The sequence below is a fragment of the Dysidea avara genome, chromosome 9, assembly GCF_963678975.1.
Source record: "Dysidea avara chromosome 9, odDysAvar1.4, whole genome shotgun sequence".
Taxonomy (NCBI): domain Eukaryota; kingdom Metazoa; phylum Porifera; class Demospongiae; order Dictyoceratida; family Dysideidae; genus Dysidea; species Dysidea avara.
The window spans coordinates 18,076,017-18,097,939 of record NC_089280.1 but is presented as its reverse complement, the minus strand read 5'-3'; the positions used below and the strand labels follow the sequence as shown (position 1 = coordinate 18,097,939).

General features: G+C 37.3%; 2 protein-coding genes across 3 annotated transcripts in view; one reads left to right on the top strand and one right to left on the bottom strand.

The window, feature by feature from the left end:
• LOC136267435 (uncharacterized) overlaps positions 1-21,923 on the bottom strand; it is a 185,184-nt gene that overhangs the window by 44,293 nt on the left and 118,968 nt on the right. The gene's annotated exons all lie outside the window — the stretch shown is intronic.
• LOC136267537 (von Willebrand factor A domain-containing protein 5A-like) lies at positions 10,279-10,863 on the top strand. Its single transcript, XM_066062701.1, has one exon. It carries the CDS (start codon positions 10,279-10,281, stop codon positions 10,861-10,863), a length of 585 nt encoding a protein of 194 aa, XP_065918773.1.

The window sequence follows — 21,923 nt, the reverse complement described above, 5'->3', positions numbered from 1 at the left end:
GATATTAAGAATTGTGGGCACCACTGTATGTATTATACATAGCTTGTATGTAATTTTATATTTTCTGCATAGCTATATATATATATATATATATATATATGCAGTATTAAAGTATTTGGAGCACAGAAACAAATTTTATAACACACTTTAGGTATTTTTAGAAGTAAATGTTGCTCTATCAAGCCTTTATATAACTGTGAATTTGGTTCTATGTGTAGTAAACCATTTACATGCTTTCAAATTGGTAAGATTATTAAGATGTGCGTATCTCAGCACTCTGTGTTATTTTTAAATCGCTAAACATAATACTTTATTATATAATTATGTATATAAGTATGTGTATGCAAAAATACCCTAATCACTTGGCAACTCCCATATATGCAATGCAGAAGTCCTTAAACAGTTTATTTACAATTAGTCTTCAGCTACCAATGGCTCTCGATACTCACAATAGTTAAAAGCTTCAGGAACATTAGCAAGCTCAAATCGTTGACCTGTTTTTGCCCTGTTAGTACTCCATCTTCCAATAGTGTTCACACCTTGTTGTATCTTGTTCCTGATTACTCCACCACACATGTAAGTGATGATGTGGTACATCACAATAAGAGTAAAGTGAACTGCAGCCATAGTAACAACTGTATTAGTAGCAGTCACACTGGAATCATTCAGAACAAAAATGTATAAAATCTGGAGGTTTAAAAATAGCAATATTTCGTGGTAATTTTGAAATTTGTGTTTGAAGGGATGTGCTATACCAGTTACTGTACAGACAAAAGAAACACTGATAACCCCAACTAGAACTTTAGCATTGTGATTAAGTGCTGATATTCCAAGGAACACCACACGTATGATTAGATGAAAATCAGTCCAGTAGTGGAATTCGTTTTTATATGGTCCTTGGTAAGTATCCAATAATGGCTTGAACTTGTTGATGTAGCGAAATCTCCGTAGAGGTCTGTTTAAAATCAATACAATACTAAAAGGCACTTGTATAAGAAATATAGTAAGACATACGATAAATAAGATAATAAACTTGAAACTCAGTAAAGGAACATTTGCGTCTACTGACCACACTATCTTGGACTTTTCACTAGGTAGTTGAATGACGGTGGAATAGAAGAACAAGACACTGGATACTGTGTGAAGTATTTTAGTGTAAGATAATAGGAATAGTGTAGCAAGAACTGGTAGTGCTCTACGTGCAGTAAACCTTTGCACAGTAGTGGAGTAACGACTTGTTATGATGAGTGATGTAGCGATGAAGATAAGATAGAAGGGAAATGCTAATTGTAACCACATCTTAGCATACTCATCCATACCATTGTAGAAGCAGGTCTGAATTCCCAAATCAAGATTAGCCAGTGATGTAAGGGTATAAGTTGGTGTGAATGACTGAAATAACACAGAAGCATTGATACCAGTGATATTAACATATAGTATGAAAGCATTAATAGTTCCATCAGTTACTGTAAGGTTGAGAAGAAAGAGCAATAAGACTAACACGATACCTGCAAATGAAATGGGTAGAATGAGAAGCAAGTAGACATTAGAGCAATGCTTGCATTGAGAAGAGGCAAATGTAGTACTAAGACTTGTCAGACATTCTCCACAAAGGACACCGGATCTGTTGAACTGACATTGTGAGTTAGGAGTGGATAAATTAAGGTGTAATGAATGAAAGATGCAGTAATGAAGTGGGCAATTTAGAGAAACATAATAGATGTAAGAATTGTTGTGAGATGTTGCTGATATCCAACTGTTGGCAGGACGTAGAATAGTTTGGTTATGAATGTTACAGCTCAGCACTCCAAACTTTATAAGTTTTGGATGACACACACATTCTTCACTTGTTTCAAGAAAGCCAGGGGGACATGGGAGTTTCCTAATGTAAAATATGTTTTGAAAATTATCCTCATCTGTAAATACCTTCAAGAAAATTACACACCAGCTGTCAGTAGGAAACATTAATGCATAATTTATCGAGCCACACTGTTTAACAAAAAAGTAACGTTTGTTATCAGGGAGTATTGTACACTGTTGAATGTATGTCAAGTTGTTATCCAGTACTGAAGAAACAAGTATGGGTTCTTGATTATCTACATTATGGTAAAGGTGAATAGTCAAATCCTGACCAGGATAGCTACTCAGTTCATTAATACTGCAATCAGGATGGTTTCCATCTTTGCAGACACACAGTGTTCTTTGTTCTGCACTTTGTGGCACCATATTATAAGTTCCAGAGCTGTCGGTGTATTGTATGAATTTCTTGTTTATATCAAGTGGAAGTATATTCACAAATGATGAATTTGATAGCCAGCGACAATCAGTGAGTGGAATGTTTCTGTAACACTGTTTATCATTATAAATGTTACTATAAAAAGTTATTGAATAATTTGCATCTTGGTTGTCATGTGGGCTATAATACTGAAAAATACATAATGGGAATGGCTCTATACTTATTTTAAATGTTGCACATATGGAATTTTCAAAAAAAGATATCTCAGTATTTCCTAACACTTTTAAATATTCATCAGTACCAATAAACTCAATGATGTAATTCACAACATTATTAGAAAATTTTACTCTTCCTTTGAATGTGGGTGAACTGTTAGAATAAAGTGAGATAATGCTATCAAAATTGGTGTTATTGTGAAAAGCTATGTTTCCCACTAAGTTTAGTTTGGTATTAGCCAGTTTAATTAAACTATTCTGTGTACTATCTTTTCTACTTAGCATATGATTGCAAGAAAAATTAACATTTTCCAATGTAATTTCTCCAATCTTAAGAAAATTTGTTTTGATTTTAGCTATTGTACCATTGTTGTTATGAAAGGTGCATTTAGAAAAGTTTACCCATAAACAATTGCTTAATATCAAGAGGGAATTGTAATTCATATTGTTTGAATTGTCATTCATATTGTTTTTGGAGAAATGGCAATTTATAAATTGTACATTTCCTATGTTCGCAAAATTAAAGAGTTCAAAAAAGCCAGAAAATATGTTACTGAAAGAGCAGTTAGCAACTTTTATTGTTATTGCATACGTACCAATAAATTGCAAGTTTGTTCCACAGGAAATGCATGAATCTGAACATCCTTGTTTGATGGTTATTCCAGACAGTTTCAGTTTGACTTTGTAAGACATTTCTAATGCATGCAAATCTACCAAATGGCCTGCTCCGGAGTAATCTTTGCAGTATTGCTGAAAATTATCAATTGACAATACAGATTGAGAACTGTTGATCCCTTCACTTGTTTCATTGTAATATAGATATATACCATAACAGGTGATATGAGTAAAGTGGGACTGTCCCATAATGTTGACAGCCATCACTGCATAATATAAGCTGTCGATAAAATAATTTCCTTTGTGGATATGCAGATGAAACAGGGTAACACTACATTTTGCAATGAACAGTACTGTGTAATAGTTAATGTGGTTATAGAACATATCAGAGAAATGTTGACTCAAACACTGCTGAATTACCATGTTTGATATCACAAGATTAGTGATGTTTATAAATGCTATACCAACATATTGCGAACAATGAATGGTTACATTTGGTATTGTAGTTTCACTATTTCCAATAAGTGAAATGTTGTGAACATTTTGTATGATGAGATCAGTGTGAAGATGATAAAGTCCTGGTAGGAAGAGCAGTTGGGTGTTAGAGGTGAAGTATTTGGTGGTATCGAGCAAGTAGTGCTGTAGGTTATGACAATGATGACATGTAGTGTTAGAATCACCATCAGGTGTCACAGTGTAGACAGTCTGACTAGTTGTACATCTTTGTAGTGATGACAGCAGTAAAAAAAATAGGAATGTGGAAACGATTGCTTTCATTGTACATTAAAGCAATATTCTAAGGATTAGTTATACACGTTAATGGCCACATAATGCATACCTTGCATGGCACACAATTACTCTATAAGCTTGCACACACACATATGTACCACTTTCACACCTCAGATTAAAGGAAAGCCAGTGCATATATATCACATATCACACTAACTCAAAATGTTAACAAGATATACGCACTGCTACCAGTGCATATATCTCATTACGGCAGTGTGTATATCTTGTTACACACTGCCTTAATGAGATATACGCACTGCCACCAGTGTGTATAATCTTGTTAACTTGAGACATTGCACACCTACATCCAGAAATCGTAAGATTTCTTTGATGTTATACTGCTATCCTCTTCTCTATATAGCGAATCAAGCAAGCTGTGATTGTGGGATTGAATTCTGCCAAACAACCTGTGATTGTGGGATTCAATTTTAATACATCAACAGTAGTTTGTTTTTTTACTTTTGTAAATGTAGCAATTAAAGTAACATAATTAACACTAATCTCTTAAAATTACTATATTAGCAAAAATAAAATCAAACTACTGTTTGATGTATTAAAATTGAATCCCACAATCACAGTTTGTTTGGAAAAATTCAATCCCACAATCACAGCTTACTTGTTTCCCTATATAAGAGAAGGGTATAGCAACTAAAGATTTTGCCAATTAGGTGGGTCTATATGCTAAAGTAGAACATATCAAGACTCACGGTAAGTCAAACGGTCAAGAAACTATAAAGTGCACGCCCATATAAAAGATGCACGGCCACTACTGTGAGTTATTTACGTGTAGGGTCGGTTTTGCAATAATTATTAGTCTTGGATTACGTTACATCTCTCAATAGATTTGTATGGCGTTACGACATTAAAAAAATCTTTAGGAGTCATCATAGTCTTGTGACCTCGCTAAAATAAAAGTAGGCATATTTACACATATTTCACTTTATTTCTCAACCTTATCTTACACCTACCGTCACGTTATATCAGTCAACATACCCGTGTTTGTGCAGTCCATCTAGCACTGACACTATCTGAGTCTGGTTTGCTTATATGCGTATTTTCTTCGATCAAACCTCTAATCCCTACAATAACTTTTAAAGACACAATGTGGACACAAGCCCCAATGTCTGATAAATAAGTGGTGAAAGCATGCAGAACTGTAAATTCCCTAGGGATGACATTTTAAGCAGAAATCTTTTAGTAGATTCCATTTAGTGCCACGCCCCATGCGAATGTTTCAGATATCAGCTTTTTTTTTTGCCAGTTATTTTTATTTTCCAGTTTTACAGCCAAGGTATTCTTGGTAAAACTTTGGTAATCATAGTCAGTTGTAGTAACATTGCTTCTTGGCCGCTCCAGATATCAGCTCTTTCAGTTACGAGTTAATTTCATGGAGTTTTTTCTTCTACAGCTGAGCTGTTTGTATAATTATGGGGTTACAGATACTTGTAGTTTCTTGGACGCGCCTTTTTTTACAGCAAAGGTGTTTTGGGGGGGTTAGTTATACCACACACATACATACTATATTATACACACACAATGCATGTACACACTCACAAGTCAACACACTTATGCACACACACAGACACACACAGACACACAGACAAACACACACAGACACACAGACACACGCACGCACACACACGCACACACACACAGAGACAAACACACACAGACACACACACACAGAGACAAACACACACAGACACACACAGACACACAGACACAACACACACACAGAGGACATGCACACATTAGGTATATAGTGAAATACATGCAAGAGCATATTTATAGGAGGGTTTTCTGGAGTTTAATACAGAAACCCCTCTGAATATTAACTTGTGAGCTTGCAGCAGAAACACCAGACTGTCTTAGTTTGGCAGCACAAATATGCAAAATAAATAAGAACAGGACAGGGCAGAATGGCTATACAGGTAACTCAAGGGTAGGTCTTTATAAAGATTGAGATACTCTAATAAAGCAGTAAACACTACTCTATAGAATATTCACAACAGAATACAATTTTAAAATGAGTATTAAAGAATATTATTAATGCAAGCATATCTTGTTGAATAATTTAGCAGCTACATAAATCTTAGTCTTTATTACGCAAATTGGAGAACATGGAAATGCACTTGGCAAAGTCATGAGTTAGCAAATTTGGATATCTAGAAAGGTTACAGGACTGATTTTTATGTTGACTGGTCACGTGTTTAGCTATAAAGTGCCCACTGATGTTTACTGCAAAGCCTTGTGAGACTGGTACACATTACACAAATAGCAACACAGTACTTACATACTCAAATCAGGTTTGTAGTTATCATACATCATGATAAATTCAGTTGACAAGCTAAAAAACATATTGCTGGCTCCATAGGTACAAGTATCTAGATATATATATATGTAGTTTATGTACTACCATGCAAAAATATATATTTTTGCTTTTATCCTGATAACAAATTATTCCATACAGGTAATAGCTAATAGAATTAACAACAATCTTTGTAGCATGAATAATAATTTTACTGCCAGTTTCAAATTTCATTCAAGTATATAGATACAATGAATTCGGTGAGGCTATTGAGGTATTAGTAGATAGTCACATACATATTAGTATTGAGAAATTAGTTAGATGTACACTTTTATAAATTTTTGCAAATTTTGTAAGGAAAGAGATTTCACAGTTTCTCATGTAGTACAAAGCATAAGGTGGCAACTATGTGATTTGTAGGGATGTGTAGTCACACACATTTTCATGCAATTAGGGAATAACTGTACTCACAGCAGCCAAAACTGCACTCAGCTTTGCCTCTTGTAATTTTTACTGTTACTTATTCTCTAATGTGTGTGAGTATCTATAGCTACTTATTGTCTCCAGTGAGGTACAGTATATGTGTTCAGTATAATATGAGTTAGAGGTTATTGGGCAGAGACTATTTAGTTACCGAAGAACTTGGCTAATGGCCAAGTGCAGAAGAGGTGATTGCATTACTAAAGTGCAAGGCTGCAATCACCTCTTCTGTACTAGAAAGCTTAAGATCTATGTAACATCCTCTCTAAAATGGTGAAGGCTGGCACTCACAATACGTACTTTATAATGATGTTGAAGGAGTTAATGACTTCTGCTTGGGACCAATACCTATAAGAAGGGTACTGTACAACAGGAAATATTGACGAAAATAAAAAAGAGAAAATTTGACAAATTCACAGTTAATCAGCTTTGATGAATTAAAATTTGACGAAAAACAAGAAATTACAGATCTAAACACTGACTTTTGAGGCGCTTATTGATGTTTGATGAATTAAAATTTGACAAATGCAACTGATTCATAGTGTTTTCTTTCATCAAAATTTCCTGTCACACGGTAACCTGACAAGCTGTGATAATTGGCACAGTGCTGCATTGCTGGAGGTTGTGGGAAAGTAGTGACCAGTCAGTTGCATGCAGAGATTGGTTGATGAGTAGTTATTAGAATCCCAGTGTGAAGAGGAAGAAGATGACATTAAAACATCAAACAAAGTAGACTTAAGGAAGGCCCACTATGACTCAGTGCCTCATAAGGGTTTGTGAGTAGTTGAGGAAGTTAGATGCATGGTACTAGACATCAACAGATAATTTCACATGACAACATGGAGACAAAAATTAGATTATAGTAAACTCTGTTGGAGGAGATTAATGTAAATAATGGTCTTTGTTAGGGATGTATACCACCCACACTATATATGTGCCCTGATCCACAGAAGTGGAAAGGTGGCTAGAGAGAGTGTACAGTAGGCATGTAACATGTGTGTTGTACAAGATAGAGACAAACAGTTTAGTTGTTTAGAAGGAATGGTTTGGACATCTATCTAGAATGTCTGACCAGTAACAGGTTGGCTGAAGAAGAGAAGTCCAAGATATGGACCAAAGAGAAGATGAAAGGCTATATGGAAAGATCAGACCTGCAAGATTTTCTACCATTAATGGCATCCCATGGCACTGCAAATGAGATACTGTGCAGCAGTTGCTCTCTGTATAGTTATCATAACTACATGAAGGTATATAATATTGTGAGCAGAGGGTCTTTTTTGGGGTGCAGCCCTGCAGAAACTACAGTGGAACCTCAGTTATCTGAACCCCTTGGGACCAGGGGCGGTCCATAAGTATAAAAAGTCCATATCTCTGAAACTGTGTATAAATAACCTTAAGATAGCATCAAGAAAATTTTTTAAAATATCAGTGTTTTCAACTACCCTAAAAGAACAGTCACTACTCTAATAGAGCAGTCATTTCCGTGGTTCGGGTTTACCGAGAATCCGGATAAGTTGGGTCAGGATAACTGAGGTTCCACTGTATAATACATTTTTATTTCACTGCTAAGTACAAATATCTAAAATGTAGTAGTAGTAGTAGTAAGTAAGTAAGTAAGTAAGTAAGTAAGTAAGTAAGTAAGTAAGTAAGTAAGTAAGTAAGTAAGTAAGTAAGTAAGTAAGTAAGTAAGTAAGTAATAATTACTATGCTTTGTGAGTGTAGTGGTCTTTATTTAATATATATATATGAGTTGGAAAATAAATGACAGTGTACCCTGGTGCACCCTTTCTTTCCAAACTCTGGATCTGCCGCTGAGAAGAGAAGCTTGTCGCAAATATTTAGCGGAAGCATGTGATGGGAGTGTAGTGTATGTAATTTTTACGTACGTACGTATGTTCATAGTTGTAGTTAGTATGAGTTCCTCTGCTAACCATGTGGTTTCCGTTCCACTGAAATCTGTCAAGTGCCATCACTCCAAACTGTTATACTTCTTATGTTTGCCATTGTTCGAACTATTGTGCTACAATGAAATGTGCACTGTGGATACGTGAGAATTCAGATCAACAAGGATAACAGAGCAATCTATTGTTACTATGTCCTCCTAGCTGAAAGATTAGCTTGCCAAAAAACAAGCACTATAGATAAAAGCCATTTTCCCTTGATATTGTCATTAATGAAGAAAAATTCAGTTAAGAGGTGGACATGCAAAGAAAGGCTATAGTCACTAAATTATGATGAAGACTCTTGTACACAGTCATTTACCAGGCACCCTCACTTTGAGCAGTGCTCCAGGCATGAACGCTAGATCATGAGAAGAATTTTTCAGTGACATGACCCTATGTATAATAAAACTGATTATGGCAATTGCCATGAAGCAGCACATGCACACACTAATCATGATTAAGATCATAGAAACTTTCCACTATATATATAGCTATGACTTGATTTCTGTGAGCCAAGGGTTAGCACAAGGAGTCTCTATGCTAGAATCCATGCAATAGCTGAAACACAAATGTGCATGTCCAACACACATAGACAGTGCAAGTCCATAGTGACCGAATTTGACAAAACAAGGCTTCCATACACATCTAACTTTAACCAACTGTAACTTGACTGCTTTAACCAAAAACGTTCTTCCATAGCATTGTGCAATTCCAGGTCAAAATTTGAAACTAGTGTCATGCTCCTACATTGAGTTATGGTGATTCAGAGTCATAACAATGGATGCATATCAAGCCTTGTTTTGTCAATTTCGGTAACATATGTAGCGATGTTCAGAGCATTTAGTATAGCGAAACATAATTTGAAAGTAACTAATAATTGAGACCTCACTTGGTAGCTACACCTTCACCTCTCTTGTAAAGACCCGGTGTCCAGTAGTAAAGTGCATTTATAAATTTACTCATTATTGAGATCAGTTTGTTACAGTGACTATGTCATCTATGTAAGTCTCAAGAAACTGATGTATGGTGCTACTATACTTCATGACTTCAATTATAGGATTGCTATGCTACTGTTTGTGTGTACATATTATAAATTATAGGGATACAGTTGTTTAATGCAATGCTCTGCTAGTGATTTAAGTGTGAAAAGTTTAGATGGTAGTATAGAGCTCAACTTCGGGGTATAGCTATAGCAGGTGCTATGCTCAGATTACAGTGCAGCATGCAGAGGTTAAGAAAAGTAATATACAATTTCCACTCACACACTAGCTGCAATGGTCTTTTTCTAGTGAAATCCTATTAGATTTTAGTTGACTGTTCTGTGAGAGTATTTTGGTTATAGCCATTGCTCATTAAAAGCACCTCCCCTTGATTCTTAGAAGAGTTGGTTAGCCTTCTCCTTGCTCTTTACATCATTTCAATGCCTACACCTGCAGTTTTAACGCACAGTAAAAATGAGGGTGGAGTGCTTCAAGTAAGCACTCCCAAGTCCAATGTAAGTTACCTTGTATCATCCAGTCAGGTTCTATTTTACTTCAGTTCCCTTAAAAGCATAAACTGCTTAGCTACATGTTTGCAAACATCCAGTCGCTACCAGTGACATACTTAGAGCTATAGACTATAGGGTGTGGCTATACGCATTAGTTTACGATGACGTATAGTTGAGAAACTACCACATTCGGCTTTCAGAAAATGGAAGGATTGGTTTCATCCGATAACAAAACAGTTCTGCCACTCAAGGATGTTTCGGTTCACGTGAATGTGAAGGGTTATTTGGTTAGTGTCTCGTCAACTATAAGTTACTCGAATGACACGAGCAATCCTTTGGAAGTGACCTTCCGATTTCCCTTAGAAGAATCGTTTGCGGTGGTCCAGTTAGAAGCAACCATAGATGGAAAAAATATTAAGGCCACGATACACGAGAAGGAGAAAGCCAGGGACATGTACGATGATGTTACAAGGGGACTGTTTGCTGCATATGCGGAGGAGAAATCCGGAGATATTTTTAGCTTAAGTCTTGGTAATCTTCCATCAGGAAGCAAGGCAAAGATAAACATCAGAATGGTTGGAGAACTACCAATTGAAGCAGATGGCTGTGTAAGGTTCACTTTACCATCAGTGTTAAAACCACATTACACTCCACAAGGATCAACCGATCCACTAGCTACTACACAAAACCCAAGTGTAAAACATGCATCTGTTGCTGGAGTATTCCAGTTTAAGATGACAGTAGAAGGAGCTAGTAGAGTTGCAAAAGTGTCTTCACCAACTCATTAAGAGAGGGGATCGTTGTTTACCAGCAAATTATAGACCAATTTCTCTTACCAGTGTTGTGTGCAAAACCCTAGAACATATAATATCTTCAAATATCTACTCTCATTTAAATAAACACAATGTTCTTGCTGACCAACAACATGGCTTTAGATCCAGAAGATCTTGTGAAACCCAGTTAATTGAAACAATTGATGACTTTGCCACTACTCTCAACCTATCAGGACAAATTGATGCAATTTTCTTAGATATGTCCAAAGCCTTTGATACCATACCTATAAACAGACTCTGCAGCAAACTTAGTCACTATGGTATTTGTGGAAATATATTAAGATGGATTAAAAGCTTCCTGACAAACAGATCCCAACAAGTTGTTGTGAATGGTGAATATAGCCAACTGTGTAAAATAACTTCAGGAGTGCCACAGGGGTCAGTGTTGGGACCACTCTTGTTTCTATGTTACATTAACGATATTGCACACAATATTTCATCAAAAATTCGGTTGTATGCAGATGATACTTTACTCTACAGAAGTATTCATTCTGAACAAGTTGTGGTAGCCCTTCAGAATGATTTGGATACTTTATCACAATGGGCTGATGTTTGGCAGATGTCATTTAATCCTTCAAAGACTGAATTTTTGAGAATTACCAATAAAATGAATTATGTTCAATCATCCTATTACCTATCTAATACCTTAATACCATCAGTAAGTCATACAAAGTATCTGGGTGTCATTATCAACAAAAATCTTAAATGGACACAACATGTTAACATGATCACTGCAAAAGCAAACTCAGTAAGAAGTCTTTTACAACGGAATCTAGCAAAGTGTCCTGCAACAGTTAAATGCTACTGCTATAATACATTTGTTCGCCCCATTCTAGAATATGCCAGTACAGTGTGGTCCCCATACCATGAACACAACATCTATAAATTAGAAATGGTACAGAGAAGAGCAGCAAGGTTTGTGATGAATAACTATAATAGAACAGCTAGTGTGACAGAAATGTTGAACAGTTTACAATGGCACACATTGGAGAAGCGAAGAAATAATTTGAGAGCCTCACTAATGTATAAAATAATTAATGACATGGTAGATATTAATGTGCACCAACAGTTTAGACCAAGCAACACCACAACTAGAGGTCACCATCAAAGATTTCTGCAGTTGCCAACAAGGGTAGATGCTTATATGAACTCCTTCTTTCCTTTTACAATAAAATTATGGAACCAACTAGATTATCATATTATCCAAGCTCCACCTCTTGATTTATTTAACAATTATATAAATTTGTAAATAAGTAGCTAACTACATATGTACGAATATACTCATGATTGAGTTTGTACATTAACAAATATATATATATATATATCTTCTAGCAGCAAGCCCGCAGCTTCGTGCAAGTGACAGCTATCTTCCACCAACAGTGGGCAATTACCAGGAACATGTACCTGGGCCATGACACTTTGGTGAGGAAGGACATGGATAGTTTTCACAACTTTTATATGGTGTGTGGCTCCTTGCTTTGCTCCCCTACATTTTTTGACATCGCCATGATACGATATGATCGAGGGGTCCGTCACGACCTTAGAATCCTGTACGAGATTTCGAATTCCAAATATCCAGTTACAGCTAGCTACGGAACTAGCTGTGAAAAGCTCAATAATACTCTAAAAGGCGAGCTAAAAGGTTTTCTGAGCGTAAGAATGATCCAGAAAGCTGCTTTTTATCTTGTAAAAAGCAAGTAACTATATAGATCTAATGTTTACAAACTTTGTATACCAGTGGCGGAGGAAGATGCTCCAGTGAGGGGGGCTGACAAGGAACAGAACCTCTCAGAACAGCAGACTTTTGCCATGCTCAGGCACTCAGCTATACAACACACATACGCATGCCCACCTTCATATGTGACCGGATTTGCGAAAAGGTACCTTTTCCACACATTTTACATGCCAGCAAACAAAATGATGTAACACTTGACTCCTTACACTGATTAACTTGCGTTTAGTTTCAAAATGCAGCCAGATACTTTATCTGCACTCATGGAAAAGTTTAAGCAATTATATGCAATGATAAAAAAAGTTATGAAGTTTCAAAGTTCAAAAAATGGGTCAAATTTTACGTGTGAAAAAGGTATCTTTTCGCAAATTTGGTCACATATGGACATCAATATAGCAATTTTAAAATGTGTAATGCATCACTACATAGAACTATATTATACTGACTACCTACACTACCGTATGCAAACATTCCTCGATGAGAACGCTAGCCAACTATTGGTCTTCTAATCTTACATTTACATACGTCTTAATACCCGGCTACTACTAGTAGAAACTTGGATTAAAGCACGAGGCGCTTATAGTGTTTTATCACGTGATGAATGCACTGGCTAGAGTTGTTGGCCTACAAAAAAACAAAAGCAAACAATTGCTGACTGAACAAATACTCCATACCGTTTCATCACTGTTGTATCTACGTGGATAAACGGATCCTCATGTCTCTGACACTTCCACAGGCTGCCTCTCCTCTAATTCTCTGATCCGAGTTACGCTAAAATACGTAGCTTAAACTCAAATGCAAACTGTCCACTCCGCTATTGGAAGAATTAATGTCAATCCTTTGTCCAACACTCATCGTCACAATATTGCGCTGTTTTAATCATCACATGATCTCACTTCTATTTAATGCTTCCTACCACAAATCGACAAACTCGTAGGGAAACCCCTTGGAATTCCCAACTCTGTTCACAAAGAAAAGATTAGCGAAAATTACACGGTTGCCAAGTTTGTCACTGTTGTGTGAGTTGTGCTATTTCTACAATCATGGATGTTGTGTTATTAGCTATGTTAGCTATATTTTATTACTGTGCTGCAAGACCTCACTAAAAAAACACTGTAGATTCCACTGTCACTCAGTGGATTCAGCCCACGTCTTTAATTGCTCTGGGAGCTGATGATGGGGCAAATAAACTGATCTGATGCTTGGGTCTGCTACACCACTGTGCACTCCCAGCAAATGCTGTAACCTTTTTTGCTTTACTGATTGTATGGTAAATTACACCAGAAATACATATATTAAACCATTGTAGCTACAAAGCAAAAGATTTTTCACTTGATATTACAAATCACACCAGATGAATGGACAAAAAAAAACAGATGATAATACAATATTGACATAAGTGATAAATTATCCTGTCAGTGCTCTGAATAGTTCAGTTTGAAAATGATCCAAAATAATTTCTTTGTCTTTTATTATGGCCAGCAAAGTTTGTTGCTATTTCTTGAAGATTCAGACTATCGGTTCGCTGTTTATGTGCATGTAAAAGCATCACATTGTTTAAACGCTCCTGGGTCATGATAGTTCTTAAATAGTTTTTAACTCTTCGAAGTGTAGAAAAAGTTCTTTCAGCGGTAGCAGATGTCATTGGAACAGTCAAGTAAATCCGCAGCAGCTGATGGACATTTGATAGCATTACTTTAGCAAAGGTGCACGAATTGAAAACATCACACACAGTGGAAATTGAAGTAACCTTCTTTATTGTAAAATTATGCTGCTGATTGGCTGTCTTTATTACATCTGGCAACAGTAGCAATTGTGTAGCAAGTAAATCCACATCCACATCACCTTCACATGCTTTCTGAAAGGTTTCTGACAATTCAACATGCACTCCATTACAAGAATGGATTATTGCCTTTTCAGCCTCTTGGAGAAAAGAGAATGATGCTTGAGAAAACCTTCTGATAAGTTCAGCAATCATTGTGTCTAAAACCTCAAAGTACTGTTGCCTGAAGTATTCATCTGGTATAGTATGGTGGTGATTTTCAGCACCTTGGTTATGCCTCCTAGGAATTCTCTTTTGTCGAGGCAAAGCTGGTTTGTCAGTCAGATCCTTAGCAGCTTCAACAACAGACTTGTAAAAGTTGTCATAAGATGAATGAGATCTTAACCTATGAAAATACTGAACTGCAGCATTGACAGCTGAAATAGCTTGTTGTGCATTGATATCATGGCTTTGTAAAGTAACTGAAAGTTGCTTTGTAAAGTAACTGAAAGTTGCTTTGTAGCACTAAACACTACCTCTGAAAATTTCAAACCAAAAAAACCCCAAACTTAGTCATTAATGCTCGTAATCCTAGTGCTTTTGCTGCTGGCTCACCGCGTGTATCTGCACCTATTTCATCTAGAGTTTCACAAAGGGTGCCGTAATTTTGCAAAACTGAGTTTATGGCTCCAGTAAGAACAGTCCACCTAGTAGGACACAACGGTTTTATATTTGGTGCCTGAGAAGATGGGTGGTGTTGTATATTCTTAAAAAGAGCTAAACGTTTTGGCGATGCACGTACCATTGTAGAAAGCTCAGTTACTAAAAGCAAAGATTCCTTAATTATTGGGCATGAAGATGTACAATCTTGTAAGCAAAGATTCAAGGAATGTGCTAAGCAGTGTACATAGTGTGCATTTGGTGCTTCCTTAAGTATACGTGCTGCTACTCCATTTAAGTGACCGGCCATGTTGGATGCACCATCGTATGCTTGGCCACGGCAATTATCCAGGGAAAGAACCATTCTCCTACAGGACTCTCTCAACGCTGAAACCAAAGTTACTGCATCAGTTTGCTCCACGTCAATTAGCTCAATAATGTCCTCATATACTGTGTATTCTGAATCAACCCAGCGCCATGACAATGCAAATTGTTCAATACCACCTTCATCCCGTGTTTCATCACCAATTATGCCAAACCACTCTGCTTCACGTACTTCAGACAGAATATCACTGCGAACTTTGTGGGCCATCATTCCAATCAACTCATCAGTTATTTCATGTGAGAGATATTGGCCATCTCTTAACCAATTAGACAATCCTGGAACATCATCACTTCGACACTTCAGAAGCTGATGAAGATTTCCTTCCTCTTCTTTGTGTCCCCTGACTGCAAGGCCTTGTCGCATAAGATACTTTAACGATGAAAGCTCAGTCATCAGAAAATCTCTGTAGCACTTTTGTTGCCTGAGAACTTGGTTGGACAACTGTGCAGTGACAGGAGGCTGTTTATGTGCTCTGTGTGCGAACAAGGCATCACGGTGAATTTGGCTTTTTTCATGTGTTCTGAACTTATCTTTTGCTTTTTTCCAGTTGTCAAAGCCTATAGCTATTAGCGTACTATCAGTTCTAGAACCTGAGGGTAATAAACCATCACAAGCAGCTTTGCGGCAATAAAAACAAAAAACCTTTCCTTGGGATACAAAAGGAGAGCCATTTATGATCTCTGTACCACCTAGTATTAAATGACCTGTTCTGTTTGCCTTGTCTCTTCTTTGTATGCAGCATAGCTCTAGGCTGAAAAGGAAATTCGCGATCTTTGCAACACTGAGATGCACACTGAGGATTAGCAGAGTTATCACGAGACTTGGAGCTACTAGCTTCAGCAGGGTGACAACCACTATCTGATTCACTATCAAGGCTTCTAGTGCTAGAATTACAATATATGCATGACTGTAATGTGAATGGACTTAAACAATAATGTGTGAGAGTGTGTTGTCTAGTGTGTATAAGTGCTAATGGCTGATGTTCTCCATGCTGTTCTAATAATTGCAGTTTAACATGGTAACTAAAACAGTGCATTTTATCATACCTATTCTACGTATAAAGTTTAGAGCTGAAAGTGTGGCTGTCGCAGTGTAGTGGTTATACATCTAGCTGGCTATACCAGTAATAGCTAGGCTTACCTCAACAAATCTTCATCACAGAAGCTTTCTAGTTCACTTAACTCTTCACAACTGCTTCCATCACAATCATCACTTTCTTGGCCACAGCTGTAACTACACACAAGCCCATCATCTAGCTCAGTTGTATCATCAAATTTTGGATTGCTTTCACACTCGAGTTCGCTATCAGTTGCATCAATGTTTATCACTTCTATTTCCTTCACTACTTTAGCTGCAGTCGCTTGTTGTAAACGCTTGGACCTGCTGAACAACTCTAGGATACTCATTTCCTCACTTTTAACATTTTACCGCGGGTCATTTTTGCCGCGTACAGTCACGTGCGCGGTAGACCAATGATGTTGCCGCCCGGACGTGGCTGCGCATGGTAAGGCGGAGCGTAAAGAAGCTAAAACAATCACGGCGAGGTTATGACTCGTTGATCATCACACCATGTTAGAGTTGGTGACCGCTCTTTTAAGTATATCCACATATAGCTAGATCTCGCGGAAGTGTTTATAAACTCATTTCTGAGGGGGAGCTAAGCCCCCTAGCCCCCCCTTTCCGCCGCCTATGTTGTATACAATCAACTCAATTCAAAACAGATCAATAATCATAATATAAGCACAATGACAATTAGCTACCTCGACAATTACAAATACATGATGTGTCATATAATAACGTAAACACGTAGCTATAAATGTTAGCTACCTATAGATTCCACTCCTTAAATTTGCTGCATTCAACACAGTACCACAATTTTATATCATCACAGTAGTCCACACAAGCAGCATGAAACCATTTATTACATCTATCGCAGCATACCATCTTGCAACCATCATCTGGCATTTGACATATGCAGTAAACTTCAACTACTTCAGTGCTTAAAATCCTAGACCTACGCTTGCGACGCCGTGCGGAGGGGAATTCTTTTATCTGGCAAGATTCAGTCTAGAATCTCCTGTAGATGTGATCGCAAATGTAGATGTGAATGCTTGGTATTATAATTCTTCAAGATCAAAACTTTGTGACCTGGAGGAAATTCAAACGAGGACCCAGAACTAGTAGGTAAGAACTTGCTGTGCATGCTACGATCATGTGAAAATTGTTTCTCTACAAATGTTCCATTGTTTTAACAGAATCTGCATGCATCCATGTAAGCAATAGATTCTTCCGTGTTAAATCCTGATGCAAGAAAACATTTCTGTACATATCCTGGTAACCTTTCTTTCATCAATGATAACAACTCTGGTGAAGAAACATCCGGCGAGGCAAAATTCGAGGCAAAATCAGAATCACTACGAACAAAAACTAAATAAAAAAGCCATCACAAATAAATTTTTAAAATGCATACTATCACTGCATGGCCACTGAGCTGACGAGGGGCGAGGCTCGGGATGGGGTAAAACCGGGACGGGGACGGGGAAAATAAGGGTAAAACCGGGACGGGGACGGCCAACAGGAGTAAAACCGGAACGAGGACAGCCGAGGTATAGGGACCACTGCTAGAGTAAGCGATTTTCTCTGAAGGGATTGAATCTTGGATTGGATATAAGTTATGTATGGCTAAGCAAAAATATCAAGTAGCTAGCTTTGAGGTAATTTAATCTTTAAACTGTCACTTAAGGTTTGAGAAATTTTGACGTCCTTATAAGCTAGTGCATGGCTTAGCTAAGAAAAAATCAAGTAGCTTTCTCGAGTAACCTTTGAACTACCGTATAAGGTTAGAGAGATTTTGACATCCTCAGCTAGGTATATAAACCCAGACCTCACACTAAGACACTCTTCAGTGGTTTTTCAAATGGATTGTGAAGTGGAAGATCAAATCATTTCGTGCCCAGATTGTAATTATTGTCTTTGTGCATACAAGATCCCCGGGAAGCCTGCACAGTATTAAAAATTACTTTCTAGCGATTTGAATGTAGCTAGCTCTGGACTATAACCAAGTTGTAGATCACTTGGAGAATTCTGACACAACGTATAAGGAGTACATCAACACTTTGGATGCTAATTCTTCCATCCAACCTAAAGGAGGGACAGTGTTCCTAGGTCTATAGATGTAGTACAGTGGGAAGTCAAGAAAAAGAAGCTAAGGCAAGTGGAATTATTTAGCTCAAGCTGCTGTGCATGCTGAAAATTAGTTTACTCATATGCTAGGCAAGAATTCATAATATAGTAGTGGGGGAGAGTGTCTAACTGAAATACTTCCATGGAACACACTGCATGTGTTAAGTTACACCTGAGTCTGATCAAAGAATAAAGACTTGACCTTATCAGCACCAATTAATGTTAATCAAATGTTCTCTATCACCAGTGGAGGTAGTTTTCTGTTTATATCCACAGGTATTTTCATGCAGGATAATATAGCTATATACTTAGTAATATATAAGGTCATAAGCGGATCTGAGGGTGGTGCAAGGGGTGCTGTGCCCCCTGGCCCGTCCTTGGACCTACGGCACTATATTGATACCAGAAACTGGAATCATGCATTCATACTGTTCAAAAGTAGAGAAAACTAATGGACAAAGAGAAGACAACAGTTATAAGTACACTTTACAGTTATACTGTACATTGTAAAGAAAGTGAGACAAATAAGTTTGATTTTTGTGCTAAGATCGAGATATTCTAATAGAGCAGTCACTACTCTAATAGAACAGTCACAATTCTATTGTCATTATAGTATCGATAGTGCGATATATCGCGATAGTAAATCACTATCGTTATCGCGATAGTAGGGATATCACTATCGTGATAGTTATGATAAGCACAGATCTGAATTAAAATGGTATTAGCAACCTTTCTATACTATTTTACAGTTGGTATTACCAGCTTTCTTACAAAGGAGTGGCCCGTAAAAGCTATACCAAAAGTCCATATTCATCGGCCGCCCACGCAGTTAATTAACAAATGTACTGTGCATGATTGCAAATCATGGCTATACACCTAAGACTTTGTTAAGAGCAAAGTGTTTCATAAACTATCGGGATAGTATTCACTATCGTGATATTTAATGAGTAACTATCGTGATAGTAAAATTTTTACTATCGCTCAGCACTAACTATAGCTGTACCTTATTTTAGATTTAGTACACTTTACCATCAAACAGGTTTTATCTCAAATAGGCTAACTAATCTTTATATGCGTTGCAAGCATACACTTTGTTAGCTAAATGTTATCAAAAATGCTCCCAAATTCAAACCTATAGGTCTAATTTTTAAAATTTTCTCTAACTACAGTCTTAAAACTGTATGTCTATCATTCATCCAGCCATACTGAATAAAGTTATGCAACTAAATATAACTTGTGTACTAGAATTCCTCTTAGTGGAATAAACACTGTTGTATACTAAAACTCCTTGCCCCTCCTTGGCCGCCTCCTAGATCTGCATATGTATAAGATTGCCACTAGCTAGCTATACTGATAAGACAAATGATGACATGATAAACACTGAAAATAATTATAACAGCTGAGCTCTTTACAGAATGCTTTCTTTGTAGCTGAACTCTCTACAAGGTAACTTCTTCTAAATGAACTCTCTACAGGGAGATGTTTGCAACTGAACTCTCTTCATGATGGTTTCTTTGTAGCTGAACTCTCTACAAGGTAACTTATTCTAGCTGAACTCTCTACAGGGAGATTTGTTTGCAACTGAACTCTCTTCATGATGGTTTCTTTGTAGCTGAACTCTGTACAAGGTAACTTCTTCTAGCTGATCTCTCTGCAGGGTGATTTGTTTGCAGCTGAACTCTCTATATGGTGGTTTCTTTGTAGCTGAACTCTCTACAAGGTGACTTCTTCTAGCTGATCTCTCTACAGGGTGATTTGTTTGTAGCTGAACTCTCTTCATGATGGTTTCTTTGTAGCTGAACTCTCTACAAGGTAACTTCTTCTAACTGAACTCTCTACAGGTGATTTGTTTGCAGCTGAACTCTCTACATGATGGTTTCTTTGTAGCTGAACTCTCTACAAGGCAACTTCTTCTAGCTGATCTCTTTACAGGGTGATTGTTTGTAGCTGAACGATCTACAAGGTAACTTCTTCTAACTGATCTCTCTACAGGGTGATTTGTTTGTAGCTGAACTCTCTACAAGGAAACCTCTTTTAACTGAGCTCTGTACAGGGTGAATTGTTTGTAGCTAAACTCTCTACAAGGAAACCTCTTTTAACTGAGCTCTGTACAGGATGAATTGTTTGTAGCTGAACTATCTACAAGGTAACTTCTTCTAGCTGATCTCTCTACAGGGTAATTTGTTTGTAGCTGAATTCTGTATAGGTGATTTGTTTGCAGCTTAGCTCTTTACAGAATGGTTTCTTTGTAGCTGAACTCTCTACAAGGTAACTTCTTCTAGCTGATGTATCTACAGGGTCACTAGTTTGTAGCTGAATTCTCTACATGGTGGTTTCTTTGTAACTGAACTATCTACAAAGTGACATCTTCTAGCTGATCTTTCAACGGGGTGATTTGTTTGTAACTGAACTCTCTACAAGAAAACTTCTTCTAACTGATGTCTGAACAGGGTGAATTGTTTGTAGTTGAACTCTCTACAGGGTGATTTGTTTGTAGCTGATCTCTATACAGGTTACTTATTTCTAACTGATCTCTTGAATTCTGTTCAGGGTGACTGCTCTATTAGGATGACTGTTCTATTAGGATGACTGCTCTATTAGGATGACTGCTCTATTAGAGTATCTCCATCTCGCACTTGCTACACCAAGTTGGATTTCGTATTATAACTCCGTGGCTTTAAGTGGGATTCTTCTACACCATTGAAGAGCCTTTCTAAGATGATAACTCCATCTGTACAGCGATTTTCAAAGCATTACCCCAAGCATTTTGCTTGGTAGGCGTGGCAAGCAGTCGTTTTTTATTAGCTAATCTCGATTGCGTAATTGTTACATACTGTTGGTTTTTTCGTTGTATCTTCCTGGTTTTTAGCTCGATTTCTTTCAAACCACAAAAGGTTTGAGGTTCAATAGTTAAACTATTCACCCACCGATATTCAGCTTCTTCCCATACGCGGTTTATCCTGTAGGCGTGACAACATATTGGTGTTATTTTTCGTGAATAATCGCTTATAACTCTTTGCCTGTTTATCGTATTCCAGCCAAAGTTGGTACAGAGATGCGCCTTTATACCCCCTTGTGAGTGCCAAATTTCAAGGCGATCGGATATGGCGTTCGCGTTTTATAGCAGTTTTTGTAAGTGTGCGAAAAGAGGAAGAAAAATAAGAAGAAAAAAACGAAGAAACTAAGCCACTTTTTGAAGTCGCATATCTCGGGAACGCTTGAAGCAATTTCGCTCAAATTTGGAATGTGGAGTGCTGAAGGTGGAGGGAGTGTCCACAGTAAAAATCGTCTTG